This window comes from Pseudophryne corroboree, chromosome 5, assembly GCF_028390025.1.
Source record: "Pseudophryne corroboree isolate aPseCor3 chromosome 5, aPseCor3.hap2, whole genome shotgun sequence".
Lineage (NCBI taxonomy): Eukaryota > Metazoa > Chordata > Amphibia > Anura > Myobatrachidae > Pseudophryne > Pseudophryne corroboree.
The window spans coordinates 32,459,747-32,487,013 of record NC_086448.1 but is presented as its reverse complement, the minus strand read 5'-3'; the positions used below and the strand labels follow the sequence as shown (position 1 = coordinate 32,487,013).

General features: G+C 46.4%; 1 protein-coding gene across 2 annotated transcripts in view; it reads right to left on the bottom strand.

Annotated features, from left to right (window-relative positions):
- Positions 1–6,230: 6,230 nt before the first annotated feature.
- Positions 6,231–27,267, bottom strand: part of SLC45A4 (solute carrier family 45 member 4) — a 137,740-nt gene continuing 116,703 nt past the window's right edge. For both annotated transcript variants that reach the window (XM_063921194.1, XM_063921195.1), the window contains exons 3-8: positions 25,639–25,827; positions 22,941–23,120; positions 20,520–21,583; positions 18,930–19,029; positions 15,913–16,124; positions 6,231–15,810 (exon numbers count right to left, since the gene is read on the bottom strand). In XM_063921194.1, coding sequence (XP_063777264.1) covers positions 15,445–15,810; positions 15,913–16,124; positions 18,930–19,029; positions 20,520–21,583; positions 22,941–23,120; positions 25,639–25,827 — 2,111 coding nt within the window. In that variant the 3' untranslated portion in view covers positions 6,231–15,444. The remainder of the gene's footprint in view (positions 15,811–15,912; positions 16,125–18,929; positions 19,030–20,519; positions 21,584–22,940; positions 23,121–25,638; positions 25,828–27,267) is intronic.

The following is a 27,267-nucleotide window of genomic DNA, read 5'->3' as shown; positions in this document are numbered from 1 at the left end:
CGGGGGTGGGGAGGGGGAGAGCGAGGCTGTGCTGCATTTGCCAGCATGGCCATTGTAAGCAATATCACACGTCCTATTGCAGGTCCAACGTGCGATGCTGGATATGACTGGCGGGAGCGCGCATCGTATCCAGTATCAGGCATACACACTATACAATGTCGCAACAAACTGGCAGATATCAGCCGGATCGTATGCAATATTGCATAGTGTGTACGCACCCCTACTCCCCTCTTTCTCTGCCTCTCTCCCTCCCTGACACCCTCTCTCTCTCCCACACACCGGTAAATCCTTTTCTCCTAGTCCGTTGAGGATGCTGGGGACTCCAAAAGGACCATGGGGTATAGACGGGATCCGCAGGAACATGGGAACACTAAAAAACTTTGACTGGGTGTGAATTGGCTCCTCCCTCTATGCCCCTCCTCCAGACCTCAGTTATAGGAACTGTGCCCAGGGGAGACAGACATTTCGAGGAAACCGTACAACTGGATTAGCAAGAATGCCAGATAACAGTATGAACTAACAGCAACAAGCTGAACACAACTGATACACAACCTTTGTGCAACCGAAAACAACAAGTATCAATACAAACTGCAAGAAACAGTCCGCGCTGGGATGGGCGCCCAGCATCCTCTACGGACTAGGAGAAAAAGATTTACCGGTAGGTATTAAAATCCTATTTTCTCTTACGTCCTAGAGGATGCTGGGGACTCCAAAAGGACCATGGGGTCTATACCAAAGCTCCAGACGGGGCGGGAGAGTGCGGATGACTCTGTAGCACCGATTGAGCAAAAATCAGGTCCTCCTCAGCCAGGGTATCAAACTTATAAAACTTAGCAAACGGTTTGAACCCGACCACGTAGCCGCTCGGCAAAATTGAAGTGCCGAGACCCCTCGGGCAGCCACCCAAGACAAGCCCACCCTCCTGGTAGAATGGGCATTTACTGACTTCGGCAACAGCAACCCAGCCGAAGAATAAGCGTGCTGAATCGTATTACAAATCCAGCGTGCAATGGACTGCCTGGAAGCAGGATTTCCAATCTTATTGGAGGCATACAGGACAAACAGTGTTTCCATTTTCCTAACAAGAGCCGTCCTGGCGACATAAATTTTCAAAGCTCTTACGACATCAAGAGATTTTGGGACTGCCACAGCCTCCGTAGCCACAGGTACCACAATAGGTTGATTTATGTGAAACGAAGAAACCACCTTCGGCAGAAATTGTTGACGAGTCCTCAATTCCACTCTATCAGAATGAAAGATCAAATATGGGCTCTTGTGAGACAAAGCCGCCAATTCTAACACTCGTCTGGCAGAGGCCAAAGCAAAAAGCATGACCACTTTCCAAGTGAGAAACTTTAACTCAACCTTACGCAAAAGGTTCAAACCAGTGAGACATAAGAAACTGCAACACCACTTCAAGATCCCACGGTGCCACGGGTGGCACAAACGGAGGATGGATATGCAGCACTCCCTTCACGAAAGTCTGAACCTCAGGAAGGACAGACAATTCTTTTTGAAAGAAAATAGATAAAGCCGAAATTTGCACTTTGATGGAACCCAATTTCAGGCCTGCATCCACGCCTGCCTGCAAAAAATGGAGGAACCGACCCAAATGAAACTCCTCCGCAGGAGCTGCCTTGATTTCACACCAGGACGCATACTTCCTCCAAATACGGTGATAATGTTTTGCCGTGACCTCCTTTCTAGCCTTAAGGAGAGTGGGGATGACCTCCCCGGAAATGCTTTTCCGAGCTAGGATCTGGCGTTCAACCTCCACGCCGTCAAACGCAGCCGCGGTAAGTCCGGGAACACGCAGGGCCCCTGCAGCAACAGGTCTTCTCGAAGAGGAAGGGGCCAAGGATCTTCTACTAGTAACTTCTGAAGATCCGGATACCAGGCCCTCCGTGGCCAATTAGGAACGACGAGTATTGCCTGAACCCTTGTTTTTCTTATAATCTTCAACACTCTTGGAATGAGAGGAAGAGGAGGGAACACATACACCGACCGAAACACACACGGAGTTACCAGGGCGTCCACTGCACTGGCTTGAGGGTCCCTCGACCTGGAACAATACGTCGGAAGCTTCTTGTTGAGGCGAGACGCCATCATGTCTATCAGAGGAATTCCCCAATTCCTTGTTACCTCTGCAAACACCTCTTGATGAAAAGCCCACTCTCCTGGATGGAGATCGTGTCTGCTTCCCAGTTGTCCACACCCGGAAGGAAGACTGCTGACAGAGCGCTCACGTGTTGTTCCGCCCAGCGGAGAACTCTTGTGGCCTCCGCCATTGCCGCCCTGCTCCTTGTTCCGCCTTGGCGGTTTACGTACGCCACCGCTGTTATATTATCCGACTGGATCAGGACAGGGAGACCCTGAAGAAGGTTCTTCGCCTGCAGGAGGCCGTTGTAAATGGCTCTTAACTCGAGAACATTTATGCAGAGACAAGATTCCTGGCTTGACCATTTTCCCTGGAAACTTCTTCCTTGTGTGACTGCACCCCAGCCTCGGAGACTTGCATCTGTGGTCAGCAGGACCCAGTGCTGGATTCCGAAACGGCGTCCCTCTAGAAGGTGAGAAGTGTGCAGCCACCACAGGAGAGAAATCCTGGAAGATAGACTTATTTTCCGGTGTATGTGTAGGTGAGACCCGGACTATTTGTTCAGCAGATCCCACTGAAACACCCGGGCATGAAACCTGCCAAACGGAATGGCTTCGTAAGCCGCAACCATCTTCCCTAGCACTCGAGTGCATTGATGAATTGACACTCTTGTCGGTCTCAGAAGTTCCTTGACCATGGTCTGGATTTCCAGAGCTTTGTCCGCCGGAAGAAACACTCTCTGTAGTTCTGTGTCTAGGATCATGCCCAAGAAGGGCAGCCGATTTGCCGGGATCAACTGAGACTTCGGCAAATTTAGAATCCAACCGTGATGTCGCAGAACCGACAGGGAGAGTTCCACATTTCTTAGCAACTTTTCCTTTGATCTCGCCTTTATCAGGAGATCGTCCAAGTACGGGATAATTGTGACCCCCTGCTTGCGAAGGAGTACCATCATTTCCGCCATTACCTTGGTAAAAACCCTCGGGCCGTGGAAAGCCCAAACGGCAACGTCTGAAATTGGTAATGACAATCCTGCACCGCAAATCTTAGGAAGGCCTGATGAGGAGGATATATCGGGACGTGTAAGTAGGCATCCTTTATGTCGACTGACGCCATAAAATCCCCCCCTTCTAGGCTGGAGATCACAGCTCGAAGAGATTCCATCTTGAACTTGAAGGTTTTCAAGCATGGATTGAGGGATTTTAGGTTCAGAATCGGTCTGACTGAGCCGTCCGGCTTCGGCACTACAAAGAGGCTCGAATAGAACCCTTCCCCCCGTTGGGACGGGGGAACCGGTACAATGACCCTCTGTTGACACAGCTTTTGTATTGCAGCATTTACTACTTCCCTTTCTGGAAGAGAAAGTGGCAAGGCTGACTTGAAAAAGCGGCGGGGGGGGGGGGGGGCATCTCCTGAAACTCCAGTTTGTACCCTTGAGAGACTATGTCTAAGACCCAAGGCCGATTGAACCCAAACCTAACTAAAGAATCGGAGACGGCCCCCCACCGGCACGGACTCCCGCAGGGGAGCCCCAGCGTCATGCGGTGGACTTGGTAGAGGCGGGGGAGGACTTTTGGTCCTGTGTACCAGGCACGGCAGGTGACCTCTTTCCCCTTCCTCTACCCTTTGAAGCGAGGAAGGATGAGCCCTTTCCTTTTTTGTATTTATTAGGCCGAAAAGACTGCATCTGATAATGGGGCGCCTTTTTCTGTTGTGTGGGAACATAAGGAAGAAAAGATGACTTACCCGCAGTAGCGGTAGACACCAGGTCAGCAAGGCCATCACCAAACAAGACACTGCCTTTAAAAGGAAGAACTTCCATAGCTTTCTTGGAGTCGGCATCAGCATTCCATTGATGAATCCACAGCGCCCTCCTGGCCAATATCCCTCACCGCATCCTTTAGGTAATCTGCAGCGTCCTTGATATAACCAAGAGTCAAAAGAATATTATCCTTATCCTTATCAAGGGTATCCATATCAGAAGCTAAATTATCAGCCCACTTAGCAATAGCACTACTCATCCACGCCGACGCCACAGCAGGTCTGAGTAATTCACCAGTAGTAACGAAAATGGCCTTCAACGTCATCTCCTGTTTGCGATCCGCCGGATCCTTGAGGGCAGCCGTGTCAGGAGACGGAAGCGCCACCTTTTTGGACAATCGGGATAGAGCCTTGTCCACGTTGGGTGACGACTCCCATTTCTCCCTGTTGTCAAAGGGGAAAGGATATGCCATAAAAATTCTCTTGGGAATCTGCCACCTTTTGTCAGGCGACTCCCAAGCCTTTTCACAAAGAGCGTTCAGTTCATGAGAGGGGGGGAAACGTCACCTCAGGCTTTTTTCCCTTATACAAACAAACCCTCTTATCTGGAACAGGGGGCTCTTCAGAAATATGCAAAACATCTTTAATAGCCACAATCATGTACTGAATACTCTTAACTACCTTTGGAGGTAAAGCAGCCTCATTGAAATCGACACTGGAATCCGAGTCTGTGTCGGTATCAGTATCTGCCATCTGGGCAACGGAACGTTTATGTGACCCTGAGGGGGTCTGTACCTGAGACAAAGCGTCCTCCATGGATTTTCTCCATGTTTGTGCCTGAAAATCAGATTTATCCAGCCTCTTAGACAATAAAGCCACGTTTGCATTCAGTGTACTCAACATATTCACCCAATCAGCAGCCGGCTGTGCCGACAGAGTCATTCCCAAATCTTTTTCTGCGCCCCCAGTAACTTCCTCCGGGGAGGAACACTCAGCCTCAGACATGTCGGCACGTAGTACCGACACACCCACACTGGCCAAATAAAGGGGAACAGACCCACAGGGACGCCTGTAGAGAGAACACAGAGGGAGTATGCCAGCTCACACCCCAGCGCCCATATACTACAAACAAATAATATATGGTGTTTGCGCTGTAATATACATATAAGCACCAAATTGCATGTGGCCCCCCCCCCCCCCCCGGTTTGCTCCCTTGTTACTTGTAAGGAGCTTGGAGATCCGGGCCAGCGCCTCTGCAGCGGCTGTGGAGAGAAAATGGCGCTGGTGAGCTGTGCGGCTAAGCCCCTCCCCTTCCCACTGTAGTCCCGCTCAAATTTGAATTTTGTATACTGGCGGGGGTATCGTATACGGTGCCTCGGGCACTGAATATGCCTTGTGCCAGTGTAAAAAAGCCTTCAGTAACTGCTGCCCAGGGCGCTCCCACCCCCCAGCGCCCTGCACCCTGTGAGTGCCGTTGGTGATGTGTGTGGGAGCATGGAGCGCAGCACTACCACTTTACCTCCGTCACTGAAGTCTTCAGCCGTCTGAAGCCTTCTGTTCTTCTAATACTCACCCGGCTTCTCTCTTCTGGCTTCTGTGAGGAGGGTGACGGCGCGGCTCTGGGAACAAGCAGCTAGGCGCACCAAGTGATCGAACCCTCTGGAGTTAATGGTGTCCAGTAGCCTAAGAAGCAGAGCCTTTGAACTAAGAAGTAGGTCTGACTTCTCTCCCCTCAGTCCCACGATGCAGGGAGCCTGTAGCCAGCAGGTCTCCCTGAAATAAAAAACCTAACAAAAGTCTTTCCAGAGAAACTCAGTAGAGCTCCCCTAGTGAGTGTCCAGTCACTCCTGGGCACAGAATCTAACTGAGGTCTGGAGGAGGGGCATAGAAGGAGGAGCCAGTTCACACCCAGTCAAAGTCTTTTAGTGTGCCCATGTTCCTGCGGATCCCGTCTATACCCCATGGTCCTTTTGGAGTCCCCAGCATCCTCTAAGACGTAAGAGAAATAATAATTTAAAAAAACAAACAAAAAACTTCTCCATAATCACATCTTTGAATCTGATGTAATTAGTTCTGGTAAATCCCTGAAACTGTAAATTTAATTAGTGGTGTTTTTAAAAAAAAATTATGTTTACACTTTGTTTCATGGTCATACATTTCCCAGAAAGCTCTGTCAACCTGAAAGCATAGGATAGGCAGGTGCACCTTAGGAGGTCACTTTTGCGGCCAAGTAAACGGCTGGAGACAGAGATGCACCATTAGGATAGCGTTACCGCTGTACTATTTATGGAAAGAACAGTGAATCCGGGGTTAGGGAGAAAACATTGCTGATCCAGAGGGTGGAAATAAGACGCCTGCACACAGCGTTGCAATCTGTTACTGAAATGTTTATTAAGATTGAACTGTTGAACAACGTATCGAAATACAATGTATACAGAGTGAAGGATTTGAAAATCCCAATTTTTTTTTATATTATTTTTAAATTAAAACCAGATCAAACAAATAGAACATAAAATACAGAACAGCTTGAAAAATATTACAGCAAAAAAATAAAAATAAAAAACCTACAAAAAAAAAATCATGCAAAATGATCATACTTCAAAAAACAGGAAAAATAAAAGCATAACAGTGTAACACAGATCAATAAAAGATAAACAACGTAACCACATCATTCAATGATCAATCACTTGTGACGTCACTCTTACTTAATCCCTTTTTCCTCTTTAAAAACAAACAACTTTATGTGTTTAACACACATTTATAAGATTGCTAAACTCAGCAAGAGCTACAATAATATCGTGCTCAACTTAATAAGTTGATAAAAAAAAGTAGTTGTTATATGGGCGGTTCACAATGGAACCAGATCATTATCATTATGAGATGCCTAAAGTGCAGGTTTCCAGGCATTTAAATTTTGCACTTCTTTCAGTGTTCGTTACATTACAAATAGCATCAGCAAATGTAACTCAATGTATTTATATATAGTCCCTATATCTGCATTGCACGTTCTTTGTATTAAATACCACATGCTGTACCAAAATACTCAACTGTCCATAAAAATGAACTTCAGTTATAAATGGTGTTTTGGTAATGCATGGGTCACTCGTGACTATTAAAAAAAAAAAGAACTTTTAATATAGACTTTAGCGCTCCAGCTGCTGTTGGACTACAGGTCCCAGCATGCTCGGCCATCCAGAGTTAAAGCCACAGGCTGCCTACCTCTGCATGTGTGGACGCAACGCGTTTTGCACACGGAGCTGGCTGAAAATGCGTCGGGTACAGTGACTGACCTATGTGAGCAAATAAGGAACTAGGTGAAAATGCATTAACCAGGCACATAATGAATATAAAACAAATGGTATAGAAAGGTCCAAAGTAATAACAAAACAACCCCCCCTCCCCCCCACACACAAATGAATAGACATAAAATGGACATACTGTGGCTCGACCAATGTAGCCTAGCCAGTGACAGCAGAAATAACATGCATCATTTCTCAGTCACTGTCCTGGGTGCACTGTAAGTCTCGGTGCTCATTATATATTGCTGTGCCTCATGTCATCCGTAATGACATCTGCTAAGGCTCATAATAAAACAACTTAATGTACAAAGCACAAATGTGATGCGTTCTGGGTACATGATTCATCTAAGGTTACTACAAACTGGCATCAGTGGCGGAGCTAAAATTGGTGCACCGCTGCAAGGTCTGGCATGCCAACTCCCCCTCGTCCTCAGCTGTCCACAGTGGGCACACCCCACAAGAGAATAATGTCCTGTTGTGTCACAGAAACCCATGTTAGTATATATACTCACTATGAAACGCGTAAATATACTCACTCTGAAACGCGTAGCAAACGTAGCCATATCCATCTATTTGCTGTAGTTCTCAGCACATTTTATACTTGTATAGTAATGTGCTGCTACTTTTCTCCGAGACATCGGAAGGGAGTGTGACACAGTGATGTGAATGTGATATAATATATATATAGTATGGAGAAACGCGCTGATACTTTACAACCTGTAGATTTCCTTTTTTCATGGTCTGGAAGCCTGCAGTCACCGCAATAGTAGAACACACTTTTATATAGTTCTTCTGCCTCTAAACTATTGGTGCGGAGTGTGTACATAGCGCTTATTACACAGGGATAGTATAATCTCTGTATTTGGAATATTTACTTATGTAATAAAGAATATCTGAGTCTGCCCCAGGAACATAAAGACGAACAACAGACAATAGTGCGGACATTATAGAACTGTAGTGATAGGACGGCACATTAAAACAATATCGCAGCTACCTGACATTAAGAACAATTTGTAACATTCATTGATCTTGCGGTTAAACTCTCCGCACAGAGAGTCAGAATCTGAGAGGGCTAGACGTCGTACTGTACTCCATTCCCATTCCTCAGCGGAAAGGTGTTGCTGTCGCGGTTCCTGTTTATGGACAATGTTATGTGATTGGCTCTTGGGTGCCAAATTTGCACAAATGCGGCACACTCTGATATAAGGCATGTTGCCTACACAAATCAGTGGGTGATTTGCTGCCTGAGGTAGGGAAATGATCCTTACTGTACTTAGAAGTTCTTAACGAAACAAATGTCAATTTTAAGATTTATTTTCATTTGCAAATAAAATTCACACAGGGGAGATAGCAGAGCAGACAGAGGCAATGTGTGGCTTGCAGGGAATGCTGTAACTTGTAGTCCCAAAAGAGATGGAGAGCCTCAGGTTCCTTATAGCTGAATGAATTATAAGTACAGTGTAGGGCTGTAAAGTCCTGAAGGTCAGACTAGCGCCTCCAACTGTCCAAAGCCTGTAATGTACATACAAAACTGCATTAAGGGCTGATTCTGAAGTGGGAGTAAAGCAAAAAAGAGCAGGTAACTTTGCACCTGGACAAACAAATGCAAAGGAGGGGTGCACGTACATTAATGTTTTTGCATGCAGGCTGCTTTTACATGTAGCCCATGCATGCTGGGTAGCTTTATTTTTGTACTGCAATTTCGATTTAAGTCCGCCCCTGCAAGGTGCACAGTTAATTGCTCTCTTTGCTTTACTCTCACCTCAGAATCAACACTGAATGCCGAAATGAACCTATGTGATACTGTATACTGTAATAGCTCTTTAATCCCTGTGTTCAATATACAAAACATAGGCAATGTGTAAAAGGAGAGTATTTGTATTTAGTCCAAATATAACATACGTACAAACGCTTTAGTGGGGGAAAGATCATCAGGACAGTAATGGGGGACCAGTGACCTATGTGATAACACTGCAGCACTGCACAATGGGGGAGGCCAGCGTTTACACGTAAACTGCTTATAATATACAAGAGCCTTTGAAAACCGCAGTGCCATTCACAATGTGAGGATCTAGGAGAGGAATATGTGGTTGTTCAGCTACTGTAGAACTACAAGCTCCAGCATATGTCAGGGCGTGAAGGGACTTGTAGTTGCACAACAGCTGCAAGACTGTGCACTGAGACCAACCATCTTTTACCTCAGGAGGCAGCCATCTTGTGAGCCAGACTGACAGCCCACCTCGTGCATTTTAATGCAGATAAGACCTAGATTAAATAATCTTAAAATAGTGAGTCTAGCAATCTATTACTCCTAAATGTTAGATGCAGCATTTCCACATAATGTAATAAAATATTTAATGAAACAAAAGCATTTTGTTTCACATAAACAGCAGCTTATTAAATCCCTGTGGTCCAGTCCCACCAGCAATGTGGATTTAATTCTGACCTAGGAGGGGCTGCCTGCGGCCTACAATTAATGGAGGGGGACACATGGATCTGTTTCTGCTAACACCACGGCCATTTTCTTGGATTTCCTGGAGTTTCACAAAACAAACTCCAATTATAATCAGATTTCCTCATAGACAAACCCCAACAGCTTTTGGTAGCGACCAGAAACTGGTAGAGCGTAACAGGAATGGCAGCACGACGCAGTGGGCGAGGCGATGGTAGAGCGTAACAGGAATGGCAGCATGATGCAATGGGTGACGCGCTAGTAAAGCGTAACAGGAATGGCAGCATGACGCAGTGGGTAACGCGCTAGTAAAGCGTAACAGGAATGGCAGCACGACGCAGTGGGCGAGGCGATGGTAGAGCGTAACAGGAAGGGCAGCACGACGCAGTGGGCGAGGCGATGGCAGAGCGTAACAGCAAGGGCAGCACGACGCAGTGGGTGAAGCCCTGGTAGAGCGTAACAGGAATGGCGCAGTTGTTTTTAGCACCAATCAGTAGTGTTATCTAAATTATTGCTGGAGACCTCTGTTCACCACCTTCCATGTCACAGGATCGTTTCACAAACTCTGTCCCCAAGGCACCCCAACAGTCCAGAATTTAAGGATATCCCTGCTTGTGCAGAGATGGTATAATGAAACAGGATGAGGTACGAATAAGTCAGCTGGGCTTAAGCATGCAGGACAGAGTCTTGGAAACCACTGAATGACACTAATAAGAAAGGGAAATTTGACAAAAAAAACTGGGCCGCTCCCAGACAAAAGATGGTGCTAGCTCGCCCTAATTGTGCGTCCAGCATGTGGTTTTCGTCCTCTTTATAATATGTATTTCCCAATTTTACTCCCCAACCCATCGTCGTCTCATTCCAGGCCCTGTTCACTGACTGAGCTACAACATAAACTTGTCTATAAAAATATAGCTTCAAGCCAATATCACGAACCTCACAGACCGTGCTTAGGTAACCTTTGGCTACACAGCCGCTGCAGAACTACAAGTCCCAGCATGCCCTGCTGGCCTACAGTTTATGGATGAGTACTGTTCACTGCTCCAGGATAGCCACAGGTTGTCTATCTTATTCACCGACCACCAATAAATTGACCAAATAAAGTTCTAATCTTCTGTAGTTTAAATATCCCGTATAAAAAAGGCGAAAGTTTTTTTGTTTTTTTTAAATGTACAATAAAATGTTTGTTACATTACAAGATTCTTCTTTCTGGATCCCTGACGTTTCTGGTGGGTGCTGCTGCGCAGATAATTACTGTACATCTGAGAAAGACGGCCAGAATTACGCCTTACACCGGCCGCATTCTTTATAATTTCCAGCTACTTTCTGGAATCGCGATAAAACGTGACCGTCACAATGATTTAATGTATATTGCAGGGGCTAAGGGGGCTGGAGACGCGGTCTTGGAACCATGGAGAGTTCACCAGTATTCTATATAATAAACAACGCATTATATTATTCCCTGAGCGCTGTGCGGTCACGTCTATAATATTGCTGCTACCTGTGTGCCCATCCGTGTTGGACATTCTGCATTCACTCCGTCTGCAGCCCACGTCTGCAAGTCAATATCTATTGCTAAACTACAACTCCCATAATCCCATCTGGCAAGTCAACGCTAAGAGCGAATGTTGTCGGACCTCAGTCAATAAGGCAGAAAAAGAGCAGATTTATTATAGATGGGAAATAAAAATTCTGCTTTCAGACAAAGCAATCAGCCTATGCAAATAAATATATGGAGCCAAAGTAGGCATGGACATCGGAAACAGATGGTTAGCAATCATCGATGTTCCAGATTCGATGGGAGTACTTTTTCCAATGAATAGCAGGTTTGCGATGGTTGTCAGCCATCGGATACAGCTTTCCAATGCCTATCTGATGGCTGACGATTGTTATACCATCGTGCAGTTATGATGTGATGGCTACAAGCCATATTTTGGAGGATTGAAGCCCAGCCACAGGATTCCAATGTCCCTCTAAGCCAAAGCTGTCGGATTTCCAATGTTTTTTTAATTTATTTTTTATAACCTGTATATTGCAAGAACACAATGTGCAATAGTGGCGGCACAGTCAGCATAACAAGATGACCGACGGGTGCTTTTTAGTGCGCAGGATGGCTGAACACTGGCAGCCATATTGCTGAAAGCTGGACAAAATGACTTTTCCAACAGAGGACCAGAAAGTAGGAAAATAATTATTTGAGATAGCTGAAAGTAACAAATTAATCATTTAAAAATGGAAGTTATTGCGGAGGCTGCAATCAGTGACTGCGCAGCTCGTAAAATAAGCGCTAAGTGCTTTCAACCATGGCGCAAGCTCCCTCACTAAGTCTTATACTCGGAACCAGCTGGGTGATTGGCCAAGCACTTCGAGTTAATAATAAATCAGTATTCTAATGGAACACGCTATAATTGGTTACCTTTATATCAAGCATTAATACTGCACACAGTGAGTTACCGCCATCCGGAGCATGGGCACAAAATAAAAATTTTCAACGGAACATTTTGACAAGTTAGGAATCAGCGACACAAATCCCGCTGACGCCACCAAACAGCGCATAGGAGTGCACGTCCTTATATCAGTGTAATGTAATATTTTTATTCACAGTCAAACTGACAATTTGCAAATGAAACAACCCTCCAGATATCGCCCCCTTCATTGTAAATATATTCCAAAATTAAATCCTTGTAAAAATAGATTTCTCTCCCAGCGCACAAGGCTCTGTAACCCTGTATATTGTACGCCCACACACGTACAAGTTCTTTGGGCTTTCGCCAACACCTAGTAAGACTTAGAACAGGTGCTTATACCTGTGACCCGAAACTTCTATTTTATCACTAAATGCTTCCTCGCATACTAACAGTCTGTCATACCAGTCATTCATTCCAGGATCAGTCACATTTACCTTCCCGGTATACCCAGTATCATCTGCCGTGGGCCCTCTAAGGGCGCTGAGGGGGCTCATTCAGCTGCCAAACCATTTTATTTAGCTTTTAGCGCATTTAAAAAGTATTTTTAAAAGTAGCGGACATCGCTTTGTTTAGCAGTCAACTTGTGATTGTTCCGAACGTTGTGGCACTACAAATCCCAGTGTCTGGCAGGCAGAGTATGCATGGATTTGTAGTTCCACAAGAGAAAAACCAACGTTGTAGCATCTAAACTTGTTAGTTATAGGGGCAATAGCACAGCTTGTCTTATTGTGAGGCGAATCAACAGCTAAAAGTCATTTGACTTCAAGTGTTATGAGAACGCAGCGGCCACCAAACTACTTCAAAACCCATACAGAAGGAGCCATCTTTATCTTGGCCTTTAATAGGATTAAGTGAGCCAGGGCAGTCAGACTTAATCCCCTGCTGTAATGACTTAATCCCCTGCTGTATTGTTCTCTCTGTATTGTATTGCAGCTGAGAACAATAGTTTATGGTGTGCCTAGGTGCAGCAGAGAAGCCAAGATAAACGTAGCTCCATCTGTCTGAAGGAATACAGAAGTGGTCGTACTCCCGCCAGCTTCGGAGAGACAGCTCACACATACATTCAAGTAATATAAATGTTTTGAGAGATGGTTGTATTGCGGTTAGTAAAATGCTTGCATGATAATCCGGCATTTATCACTGCATACACCTGCAAGCGCAGGTAAGTTCAAGGCCACCGTCTATTAACCAGCTGCAGAACACCTGTCCAAGAGATGTCATTAAGGCGAAAAGTATTATCACATGCCAGCTATGTCCTATTTACATATTATATAAACCATGCATTGCAACACAATTTTTTTTTTCTTTAAGGATTCAGATTCATGATTAATTGTCAAAAAAGTGCAAACGAGAAGAGCGAAACGCAGTACTGGTGCTTGGAGAATAAGGTCTCCCATGCAAGTGCGCCCTAGGCCCGGCACCGAAAGGTTCAAAGCACGCAACGTTCTGCAACTGGGTGAGGCAGGAAATGAAGACACTACTGGACACGGACATTACGAAACATATATCTAGGAGCACGCTGACACGGCGCAGTGTGCACGCACGCTGTACGGTTACAGGTGATCACTGAGAAGGCAACGCACCTTCACAGACATAATGTAGGGAGCCGCAGGGGCCACCGCGCACCAACATGTGCAGTCTTGTGTTAAAGGCGGCAGGCGCAGACGCTTAGCGAGCACGTGTCATCACATTGCGTGTAAAATAAAATCACACATGTGCTTTATGGCCAAACCAGACAGACGTTTTAGGATGTGAGAGGAGTTAAGTTCGATTCGTCACTAGCACAGCACAAACAGGGTTTTTTTTAATTTAAAAAGCACCTGTTGCCTAGACGAGGTGGAGGCAGCCATTTTGTGGGGCGGGCCATCCTCCTTAAGAATGATGCCTATAGAGTTCAATAGGAGCTAGTGACATCACTGAGGCGATTCAGGGCTGATATTCCTGAGGTACTGGTTCCTAATGAATGATTATGCTGCATCCTTATGGAAGATGGTTCAGAACAAGATGGCTGCCGCCACGCTAGGCCAAAGAAACTTATGTTATACCACAGGTCATGGCGTACAGCAACCACTGCACTTCCAGATGGGAGAAATCCCTCTTATTGCTCAGACTGTTCAATGAATAGCATATATTGTATGGCTAGTATAAAAGCCTGGCTAACCGGCCATGGGGACTACCGGATAACCAGGCATGTTGTCACAGTAAATGAACCCCAGCATGCATAAATACAGTACATAGGTGCGTCAATGTGCTATAACACTGCTATGGGAGGGCGACTCAGTAACCTGCAATATTCAAATACCACTTTGTAAAAGATGCTGCGGAACAAAGCAAAACCTTTCATAAACGAAAAATGGCCACAAATCCACCCCTCTTCTTAAATAGCTGCAACAGGAGAAGCAGGTTTCGGTGCAATAAAAAATAAAACATCCGTTGATTCCTCAGCCTGCTCTCCGTCCCAAATGGTTTTCCTAAGAAGCGAGGCGTAATATTGCTTTTCAACTGCAACAACCAAAGTGAAAAGTGTAGAGGATTTAAAATGGAGGTGAGAAAAATTGCCATCGCTCCCTCAGTGTTTGCCAATTGGATGGATCGGACAGGCATTTTACGCCAATAAGTAAATGATGCAGCATAAAATATATCCAAGTAGCGATCTATAAAATAAACTAACCAAGAAGTAGCCATTTTGTGGGCTGAGGCGAAGTGCACGTGTGGTTCTCTATAATCTGCATCTGGTCCGGCATACAAAATGGCCGCCACCAGCTCATGCAGCGACACAGGGATGTCACTGAATAGGCTATGTGTACATGTATCCTGCTCCACCTAACCCACAAAATGGCTGCCACCAGCTCATGCAGCGACACAGAGGTGTCACTGGATAGGCTATGTATCCTGCCCAACCCATCCCACAAAATGGCTGCCATCACTGTGTACAGTGGACAGGTACAATTAACTTAAAGTGTACAGTAATATACCAGCATCTTTTACCCAGAAAAACCTATAGAAGAACAACAACTTATAAAGGCTAAATATCCCAAGTGTCAAATAAATCCTTCAAACCTAGATGTTTTCTAAAAATCCGTAAAACATACGTTTGGTTTAAAAGAGAAAATGTGCAGAAAAAAGGCATAATCAGAAGAACAGATTCTAGGAGGGCGAACTAAATATATCTTTGTTTCATTTTCTTTTTAACCCCATGCTAATAAATAGGAAATTACTGTAGCCTTAACTTTTTAAATAAAGACAGGGTGATTTTCACCATATTGCTCTCCGGTTACAGTCCAGTCCAGACGAGCGCCTATTTTACCGCCAAGGGTGTTGTCCATACGGTCTGGAATGTGGAGTGGTTTTTATGAAAGCGCCTACTCAAACTGCTGACTCGCTGTCTGCTTCCGGAGGAACAGGTGGCCCTTTGGGGGTGAGCTTGAGTACAAGAGGCTTATCCGGATCAATTCCATTGGCAGCAACGGCGGCGTCTGGTGGGACTTGGCGCTTTGAATCCTCCTTGTCTTCCGGAACCTCCGGGTACATTACCAAGAACGCAGCTGTGAGAAATCCCAAGAAGGAGCCTATGGAGGCCACCAAAGGTATCACTCTGACGGTGCTCACTACATCAACCACCGCCCCCAGGGCGGAGGCCACCAAGATCTGGGAGATGTAAACTTGGCAGGACAAGATGGCGCAGTCTATGCCAAAGCCTCTCTTAGAGTTCCCAGGGCTGTGATGGATGTACTGCAGGAAAGGAGAATGAAGACATGACCATTTAGGATGGGTAATTAATCCCACTTGCATTTTTGTGCCAACAGGAATGATATCTTGTTGAACCGCACTCACCTCTTTCATGTCATGGTATTGCCCTAGCAGGGCGTAGGGGCAGTAGGAAATGCTCATGGAGAAGATGCCCATGGTGCTTATCATGATCATAGAGACGTACACGTTGGGGAAGATGAACATCACCGCCGTGCCGATGGAGAAACCCAAGGTCCCCAGGATGTAGATGACTTTGATGCTGAGGTCGTAGTTATCTAGGTATTTCTGTAGCAAGGCTGCGGGGGGACAAAACATTATTTGACCACAGTCATGACATAAGACAAGAACACCTTGTCCTATGTGGTGACTATAACATGATGGATGATAACCATGGACCAAAAATATTCCTACCCAAACCTGAGAGAGAGCGTGAACGGGTTTCCTTCCTCCTTACCCACATCATTGCTAAATGTGAACTTCAAAATACAATCAATAGTGTGTGCTCTCATACTTCAGTCTGTAGAGCTTGCACGCCATCAACCGGGGAGCGCCAGAAGCAGACACGGACGCCACCAACGGCCACGGTAGTTCCAGCAAGGAATACGCGGCTAAGAAAAGGTCTAGTTGATTCCTGAGGTGTGGGAAGGTTTTTATAAAATATCTGTTCCATGCTCCTCCAACATGAGCATTTACCTCTCCCTTTATGGAAGGGGGCTGAGTAGGGGTCATTCTCCCTCATTTTTACCTGATTCTGCACTCCCTTCTCTGTATCCTACACACCCTAAATGTCTCCACGTCATCCGATACATGTCCTAATGACTAATCACTCTACAGTAGCGCTATATGGATTAATACCAGGGTTTCCATTAATCCTCACTGTATACGTCTCCCCAAGAAAGGAACCAAATTAAATAGGTAGGAGAGGGATATTTGGGAGTACCGTTGCCTAGTAACCCTTTATATTTGGAATATTGGGACGGCTATAACAACTACATAGGTTACACACGGTGACTAATCCTATACAATAAAAGGAGGCTAACGCTGCTTCCCACCTCTAAGGGGGGGATTAAAGTGTTTTGCGTGCCAGCAGGCACTAGATGGCGCCCCGATGGAGCAATTCAAGTGTTGCTCCGTTCGGGTGCACATAGCTGCCGGCTCTATCATTTTGACGGGTTGGTAACTAGTTTGGTATAAAATCTACAAAAACTACAACAATATGGCATCGTGCAGGCCTCGTAATTCTATTGCTGCACAAGCTACTGTACTGTATGTGTATTTCAATAAGACTCTCCACTAGTCTCCAAACCTTTAAATGTTCCCTGAAAACTCATCTCTTCAGACAAGCCTACCAAATTCCTGACCCACACACAACCTTCAATGCTTCCCTATCCAGTTACATCCCCTCTGCACAGTCCCCATAACCTCACATTTTGTCTTCCAACATTGCTGGGTGATCATATCATACAGCCCATTAAGAACCTAGCAATCTGGGGAACCATTATGTAACAGGTAGCATCTATCCTTGTGTATCAATGCCTATTTCCCTATAGATTGTAAGCTTGCGAGCAGGGCCTTCCTACCGCTATGTCTGTCTTTGCCCTGTTTTGTTCTATAACTGTTGTTCTAATTGTAAAGCGCAACGGAATAGACTGCGCTATATAAGAAACTGCTAATAATAATAATAATAATAATAATAATTTCACAAAGATCGTTTTTACTTTAGACTATGCAGACATTATGGCCCTCATTCCGAGTTGTTCGCTCGCTAGCTGCTTTTAGCAGCCGTGCAAATGCTATGCCGCCGCCCTCTGGGAGTGTATTTTAGCTTAGCAGAAGTGCGAACGAAAGGGTCGCAGAGCGGCAACAAAAAAAGATTGTGCAGTTTCTGAGCAGCTCCAGACCTACTCCTAGCTAGCGATCACTTCAGAATATTTAGTTCCTGTTTTGACGTCACGAACACGCACTGTGTTCGCCCAGCCATGCCTGCGTTTCCCCAGGCACGCCTGCGTTTTTCCACACCCTCCCAGAAAACGGTCAGTTACCACCCAGAAACACCCACTTCCTGTCAATCACTCTGCGGCCAGCAGTACGACTGAAAAGCGTCGCTAGACCTTGTGTGAAACTACTTCGGCTGTTGTGAAAGTACGTGGCGTGTGCGCATTGCGCCGCTTACGCATGTGCAGAAGTGCCGCTTTTTTGACTAAGCGCTGAGCTGCGAACGAAAAACAGCTAGCGAACAACTCAGAATGACCCCCCCATATGCGCCCTTGCACGGACTGCGGAAAATCCAAAGCACAATTATACAGGTGATACGGGCTGACTACCTATATTTTTGAGCAACTTTAAGGATGCTCAATATTTGGCATTATGGACCTCTGCTGTGGACTGGACTGAAGTAAAGGAACCTGAAGTGTGGGGAAGTCTTACTCACCCCCTATTTATGCAAGGTAACCACAAGACGAGGCATGTTCCACACACTACATAATGTGTAACCAAATGGGGGAGGCGGGGGGGATTCCCCTATTGGTCTGCAAAAGGAAATATAACTTAAGGTGCAGTGTGCAACTGCACGGGACAATTATATAGCACCATTGTCTCCTTGTGCGACCAGCAACGTCTACAAGAGGACGCCATTAACGGTTAAGGATACATTTGTTAGAGGATTTTATTATTTACTTGGTCATACAAAAGACAAACCCAGGGAAAACGACAAGGCCCTTTATCATGCGTTCATAGATCACCATTTCCTAAGAACCGGCAACCACCTATCCCACCATGACCAGCTCTCTGAGTTACAGATTAATCCTGAAACAAACATTCGTCATGCAGGCGAGTGGGTCTCCACGTGCCGTCACCAGGCCAGAGGAGGCTCACCGGCCTCTCTTCCTCCTCACAAATCCTCTTCATCTGCAACATCTGCCGAGGCTTATCCCTTCTCCCTGCACCTCACATAATTACACGGCCAGTGACACAGCGGGCACACAGATGCGGGAAGTCCCATTTCTTCTCAGGGCACACCGTTAAGTGACGCGCTGGTGCAGTAACACCAGATACTATATTAAATTATAGCTGTATAACTGAGCATCTTGGTGCCTGGTTACCTGAGCAGACGGCGGCAGTAGCAGCGTATATGACCAGTCCCCAGCAGCCCATCTGTACGCCAGCGTTGTAGTTCTGTAGCTCCGTTGAATTAGAGAGGCCCTATAAAAAAATTAAAAAACATACAATCAGCTTACCTCCATACAATTGTATAGTATGCAAATTATAAATGTTAATTCACTGCTGATTGGTTGCCATGGGCAACTTCTCCACTGGCTCACTTCTCCACACATTTCACCGCTTCATGAACAGACCCCTGAAGCGGCTAGGGAAGAGTTTATATTGGTACAAATTACCTCATGGCCATACAGTAGTTAAGGTAAAATACCTAGGAGGGCATTTACAAAGCGTAAAATGTCTACTGCCCAGGGCAAAAGCAGGTATAGACCCACCGCGCGCCTCAATAGGTGCCTGTGTTTGCGCTGAAGTGGATGGATTGATGGAACAAAATGGCTGCAGAGAATCCGACATCTGCACAAGCCAGGGCAGGAGCTGGATAGAATGGCTGCAAGTAATAAAGCAACCATATTTGGGAGAACAACCAAAATGGCTTAGTAAATGAAAGGGCTGGAGGAGCATGCACCTGGAAACGTAGCGGGTGGACCATTAGATACACTGCTGTCAAACAAGTGTGTTTTGTGGCTTATATTTGGTGCACTTCATGTATATAAAACTTTAACAAGCTGATCAGAAGTGACGGAACTTCAGACACAGTTGTGTGGGAGGGAGATATTTTCATGCGCACATCAGACTTCCTGTCCATGATTCCTGTGACTGACAACAGGGTTTCCCCAGCCTGAGACGGCTGATAGACATTGTATTAATATGACCTAAAATGTTAACATCTGAAGCCTTATCATCTAATACATACCCTCCAACATCGCAGAACAAGAAATCGATACATATTAGGAAAAGGGGTTTAGTCACGGGTAAAGGGGCGTGTCCCTGCGGCACTGCCATAGTCTTTTTTGGCTGGTAGAGACCATAAAAAAACGGTACTGTATCAGCCAAAAAGGTACAGTTGGAGGGAAAGCTAATAGCAACATGTGTTTTAGGGTTACTGGCCCTTTAAGTCACTGGCGGCCCTGTGTGGGATAGGTTGTTGCGGCTTTTGATTAGGGTACCATCAGTTTTGGACGGCTGCAGCAGGAAATAAGGGGAAAAAGGCTAAACCAGTGCAATCTAACGCCATGCTTCAGTAACTTTTTGGATTTAGCTCACTACTTGCCTACTCTCCCGGATTCTGCAGGAGACACCCGGTTTCATGGTCCCCCGCAGCACCGGTAGAGTAGGCACCATTTCCGCATTCTGCCCACTTCCTAGTAAAGTGGGCATAATGTGAAGATAAATCTGAAAAAAACCGTGGACCCGGAGCCCAATGATGCCATTATATGCTAATCGTGATATTTTAACCCTGCCCCCATGCAAATCCGAGCCAAAAGAGCAATTTTCCCCGTGAGGGGGTGGGGCCATTTGCTTATTTGTTTGTGTACGCTGTAACTGTGCGCTGCGGATCCCTTGTGGCGCCATATAAATGAAGGTTAATAATAATATATAGGAAAATGATACAAGCTGCTAGCGAATAGACCTACCTTAGGATCACCCTCGAAGATGACCTGGCCCATGAAATCGGTGTAGAACACGGCTTCGGCAATAATGGAGAACCAGGTCAGCAGGTGGCAGACGCAGAGGCGCATCAACTCTTTGGGCATCTTCAGCATGGAGAGCCAGAGCAGCCTGACCGTGGTCTCCGTCTCTCCTTCCTCGCTCTCGGTGTCGCCGCTGGAGTTGGTAGCGCCGCTCTGATTCCTGTGCCGCTGCCTTTGGCGCTGCCTCTTCTGCATGTCATAGATGTCGTTCATGCTGCGGGAGGACTTTATCAGTAGGATGGCATTGGCTCTCCTGAATCGGTAACGGTGCGTGCCTACTTTGCCGTAGTAGGAGAAGGTGTACGACGGCTGGCGGTAGAACATGTGCCGCCTCCTGCGCATGGAATTCGCAGTACAGGACTGCTTCATGCCGATTCTGGTGTGCCCGTTCATGTTCTCCTTGGGTGGCAGGTCTCCGCCATTCGGAACTTTGGCTTCATTAATGTGATTATCAAGCAACATCTCCTCTTCCCTTTCATTCTCCCGAAGGAACGCGGACAGGCGGTTAAATTTGGATTTCAGAAGTTCCTGGCTGGTGCTGCGCGGGGTGTTTGGGTACGAACAGTCTTGAAAAATAAAGGGGTCAATATAATTTAAGAACTCGGACTCGTAATCCAAAGTGGCGTCGGCCATGTGCAATACAGAATCACTTTTGCTCCTCACGATGTCCACTTCCAGGAAGTCGAGGTTGAGGTCGTTTTCTGACTGGACTTCATCGTGAAAGTTGGTGTAGGGCTCGTCTTCGTTGATGACGTTTAGGCGAGACATGGGCGCCAGGGTGCTGTTCAGCTTCACGCTGGAGAGGGTGTCCACTTCATCGTCCAGCCGGTCCTGCTGAGGGCTGTACTGTTCTTCCTCAATACTGAAGAGGTGGAGGCCGACGGACACCGTGAAGATGATGGCAGCGAAGAAGAAGAGGACTTGCTGCTGGGATTTAAACAGGGTTCCGAGGAAAGTCTGAGTCCAGTCCAGGCCACCGAGCATGTAGCCGATGGCGCCGCCAAGGCCTGCAAAGGGTAACGGAGAAAAAGGTAAACCCAAAACACTTCCAACGAAAGAGTAAATGGCTCTAGCTGGCAAACTGCACCGTTCAGTGCAAGACTAAGAGCTGTGCACGATCTACAGAGGTGGGATTTGTATCGACAGTCAAAGCTTTATAATACGTAATGCGGTCTTCCCTGTCGGAATGCCGGTGTTGGTATTCTCACTGCCGGCATCCTGAATGTCGGTATCCCATACCCAATCCCTGGCCACATCAGCGGTGGTCGCAGCTGCGCATATTGGCAGTCGCCCGGCTGCGACGTTATGCAGATGGCGCTACAAGCCCTTCCCTGGTGTACAGCCGTGCCTCCAAATGCGTGAGGGCTGAAATGCCCACAGTTAACCCTTGTGCACGATGTTAGACCTATTGCTGCATCCTTAGAAACGACGCTCCTCTACGTCTGACATCCCAGTGTGACCACCGCTGACCCATACACGGCTTTACCCGCTTGGCGCAAAGAGCAATGGGCGCCCTGCGTCCAAACAAACAGCTGAATAATCGCCCCATCTAAAGGGACAGGTAATCAATTGCGCTAAAACAATTGAATTGCCCCCAAAACCTTTGTGATCAGCTGTTTGAGGAGACAATGGAGACAATGTGATTTCTCGGAAATAAAAAAACAAATTTACTAGAATACAAATGTTAAGCAACAATGTAATTACACAGGTCAGGTGACAGCGGCCATGTATGTACATACGTTCTATTTCATGATCACTGTTCCCTCAACATGCAGAACAGAGTAATGCTACTACATACGTGTGCATGCTTTCTCCATGTGTGTCATCAGCCCCCTGCAGCACTGCTTCTGCTATACGGCGTGGCCAGGAATGTAACTACAACTGCAACCCACATGGGCAAATGCTGAGAGTGCAGTGAGAGTGCGTCGGCAGGCACACGTTTCACCAATAATGCTTAAATTACCAATCTGCTTATATTACTCAGGCACAGCGCTCTGTGTGGCACAGCTGTCTTATAGGGGCACAGCGCTCTATGAGGCACAGCTGTCTTATGGGGCACAGCGCTCTATAAGGCATAGCTGTCTTATGGGGCACAGCGCTCTATGTAACGGTGCTCTCTATGAGACACAGCTGTCTAATGTGGCACAGCGCTCTATGAGGCACAGCTGTCTTATGGGGCACAGCGCTCTATAAGGTATAGCTGTCTTATGGGGCACAGCGCTCTATGTGATGGTGCTCTCTATGAAGCACAGCTGTCTTATGAGGCACAGCGCTCTATGAGGCACAGCGCTCTATGAGGCACAGCCCAATACAGATATAAATGATAACCGTGAAGAACCCCGGAAGCACTGTGCAGTAACATACCCGCTGAGAAGGCGTGGATGTTAAGCGCCATGTCCTGCTCCTCGTTATCCGCCACGTCCAGCAGGTAGGCGCGGATCGGTCCTTCGGTAGCATCAGCGCAGAAATCCAAGACCACAACACCCAGCACAGTAAGAACGATGCCGATGGGCTGTTTATCCGGAACATCTCCGATAGCAAGTCCTGCAATATACACATATGCGGCCCCATCATTATTCCACGTACACTGCTTTATATATGGCCGCCTATAAAGCCCAGAATTGGGACACGTTACTAATATCGTGTAAGGAGTTTGTATTTGGTGGTCCCACACCATCACAAGGTCAGGGAGACGGCGCGCTGCGGCGCCTTCTATATTACATGGCGGTGTGTAACAAACCAAGCGTCCTGCCATTCTCACAGGGGGTTACTCAGGTTTGTTACCAAACCAAAAAAGCAAGCAACAGTGCAAAACCATGTGCACTGCAGGTGGGGCAATGTAACATGTGCAGAGAGAGTTAGATTTGGGTGGGCTATATTGTTTCTGTGCAGGGTGAATACTGTCTGCTTTATTTTTACACTGCAATTTAGATTTCAGTTTGAACACACCCCACCCAAATCTAACTCTCTCTGCACATGTTACATCTGCCCCACCTGCAGTGCAGCATGGTATTGCCCAGTAGGGTGCTTTTTTGGATTGCTAACAGACCTGAATTATGTCCCCAGTCAGGTGTGCTGTACCTTTTATGGACAGTCTATAGATTCAATAACGGATCACTTTGCCAGTCATGTGACACGGGTGACATCACTGATCAAGAAATGTGGGAAGGACAATAATCTCCCGGTTTTGTGTTCTGGGAGACAGAAGAAATCTAGAAGCAATGGCTGCACAGCGTAATGACAGATTACAATCCAGTAATAAATAGCATACAGTATGTACACTGTGGGGGTGGCTGGAAGTGTGGATCGGCCTCCAATGGGGTCTTTAAACAGACATTAGAACCCGAAAGTGATTACTGCAGTTTCCCAAACTGTGCAGGTTTTTAAGGATATCCATGTCTATGCACAGGTGACTTAAATAGTACCTCAGTCCATTTGATTTAAGCATATGCACTTAAGCATGACTATCCTTAAAACCTGGAATGTAATGGCGGAGTTTGGGAAACTGGATTATTGCGTGCCGCCAGGTTTTCACACTAAAGGTGCTTTATCAGTGGCCACGGAGATGGAAGCAGGACCAGTGATGGAGAGATTAAGGGGGACATGTACTAAGCAGTGATAAAAGTGGAGAAATGAGCCTGAGAATTGACGTAACATTTATAATTTGCATACTAAGTATAAAAGTATACAGAGCAGCTGATTGGTTGCCATGGTCACCGTCTCGACTGGCTCACTTCTCTACTCTTATCACTGCTTAGTACATCTCCCCCTTAGTCTGGACCAGTTGAAATTTACAAACCATTTATCCAAACTTGAAGATTTACCTAATAAACAGTCACAATTTACCAAAGGAACCAGTCCAGTGATTTATCACGGGTGGACTTCAGTTTGCCGGCTGTCGGGGTCCCGGCGCACAGTATACCGGCGCCGGAATCCCGGCACCGTTTCTCCCTCAAGGGGGTCCACGACCCCCTGGAGGGAGAATAGATAGCGTAGCGCGCCACCGTGCCCGCTCATTTGCGCTCGCCACGCTGTCGGCATGCCGGCAGTCGGGATTTTGGCGCCGGTATGCTGTGCGCCGGGACCCCGACAGCCGGCATACCATACTACACCCATTTACCACCGCGGCGAACACAGACTGGCATGCCTGCTTTATACATTTTATCCATACGGAAAAACAGGGACACAATCGTTTTCAGTTGGGAAAATTGACAAGATCACTGTTCTTAGAACTCCTGAAAAGTCTGCGGATTCTTATCCAAGTGTCTGCTAGTCCGCGCCAAAGGTGACCGGCGCCAGGATCAAAGGCAATCGCCCAAATTAAGACATATTAAAAATAAATGCAATAAAAGCCCATACAGACAGCGGAGACAAAGCGTCTACACAAGTGTAGGGGAGGCTCGGCGTACACCGATCAGGGTATAAATAAGGCAGTACGCCCCCAGTCTCCGGCAGTCCATCCGTGGAGCCGTCACACACAGCCGGAGGTGTGCTGGGAAAAGTCACTTATTCCCACACAAGGCTGGTCTCAGGTCTCCGCAAAGAACAGAGAACGTGAAAAGGAGATAATATGTGAAATAATACTGGAAACAGGATGTATTGCTAGATATCCAATAAAAGGAAAATTGCTCACAACAGGAAACACTTCCCTGTGAACAGGTTCCTAGAGGTTTCTCATGCCAAGTGCTGGCACAGCTCCCCTCACCGTGTGCCGGGACAGCGCTCCTTGTGTGTTCTGCGTATTGTTTACTGAGTGACACAATGTAGCATAACAAGCACACAGTCTATTTCCTCCTGCTGGACAGTGAAATATATGGCCAGTCTGTATCTTTGTATGTTGGACATATTACGCAGTGCTGTACAGTACAGAGCCATCTCGTTACAGCGGCACCAGACAAGGGGTGGGATTATTACGCAACAAGTAGTCAGCGCTTGAAGTAGAGGGCCTGCTGAGGCTCATCCCAGTACTCCTGGGGTCACATGGCCACCTAATCCTACAAGGAAGCCATTTTGTAACCCGGCCAGTTGCTATCTGAGAGAAGAGATGTTTCCTAGCACTTACCAATTACAGAGCCGTTGAGGAAAAGTGCAACTCCCAGCAGAACCCCGACACAGAGGGCGAGGATGAAGGGCCGCCGGCGGCCCCACCGTAGCGTGCAGCGGTCACTGGCTGAGCCAATGAGAGGGGTAAATATCAAACCAAGGATTGGGCTCAGGAACCACGTCAGGCTGTAGTACTGTTCAGGAAGACCTAGGAGGATACAGATCCATATACAATTACTATAACGACATTAGTGTGTATCCATCATCATTTAAATGCATCACATTCTGACATTAGCAAGGACAAACTCCCTCACACAGAGGAGGCACCCTTTCCCTCACACAGAAGAGGCAGCCATTTTGGAAGCTCAGCCAAACACCATGCTTAGTAATTCCCCAGCTTCGTCCACTCCCCTCACACATACAGGTTCATAGGCATTGCCACTGCCTGTAAAATGGCGGCCTCCATTGTGGCTCTGTTTTGAAGATTCATCACATTTACAATAAAAATTGATCCATCTGACATCTGCAAAGTGAGCGGACATTTATAGCACCAATGTAGGCCTCCTTATTGTGATATTAATTACCGTCTTCACTCAGAGCAAGTACCCTCTTCACTAATCTTAACTCGCTCTTTCCTAGATAAACTGTCCAAGGAATATATATATGGCCCATATTTATCAAGCCTTGGAGAGTAATAAATTGACGACGATAAAGTACCAACCAATCAGCTCCTATCATCACTGTGCATTTTATCACTCTCCAAGGCCTGATAAATCTGAGCCACAGTATCCGGTTAGATCATTCCAGGAAAGCGGGCATGGTAGGACGCGGCACATGGTGGCATTACCACACACTGATGTCACAGATACGTCCCACTTAGGTTTTGAATGGTAACTTGAGGATGCAACCCTTAGGTTCTCTACAAGAGGGGTGCCCCAGAGCCGCCAAGATAGCACACTATATGTATCCAGCCTTGGTAAACTGTCTAATGAGATTACCAACGACTGAAAAACCCGTAAACAAGAGTTGACGCAACCTTTATTTGTGCTGTCAGCAGGAAGGGGGGACATTTTGTGTTCAACCAATACTCCAGTGAGAGCAGACTAACAGTTCATTAGGAATTTGTGAAATTCAGACACATGGATGGAGGAGGTTTAAACGGAGGCCTGATCCCAGCCACACCCCATTCATCCACGAGAAAGCTGCAAGTGGCAAAACGCGTAACAGTTACTGTCAATTACAATTCCAAGATCCAGAATGAATTATTATCTGCAATTAGCAGAACCAAATCATAAAGAGAACAGCAGATACACTGGACCTAGAGGTCACCCTCGGACACGGATAACGCAGGCCAAGCAGTCCTAGGCTAGTACATGGCGCACAACCGGGACCCCTCCCCCAACCTGGACTAGGGAAGACGGAGGACCTCACCAAGGCAGTTGAATTGGTTATATATTGGATTACATAAATGTATTTAAAAATAAAATAAAAATAAATATATATATACAGGTTGAGTATCCCATATCCAAATATTCCGAAATACGGAATATTCCGAAATACGGACTTTTTTGAGTGAGAGTGAGATAGTGAAACCTTTGTTTTTTGATGGCTCAATGTACCCAAACTTTGTTTAATACACAAAGTTATT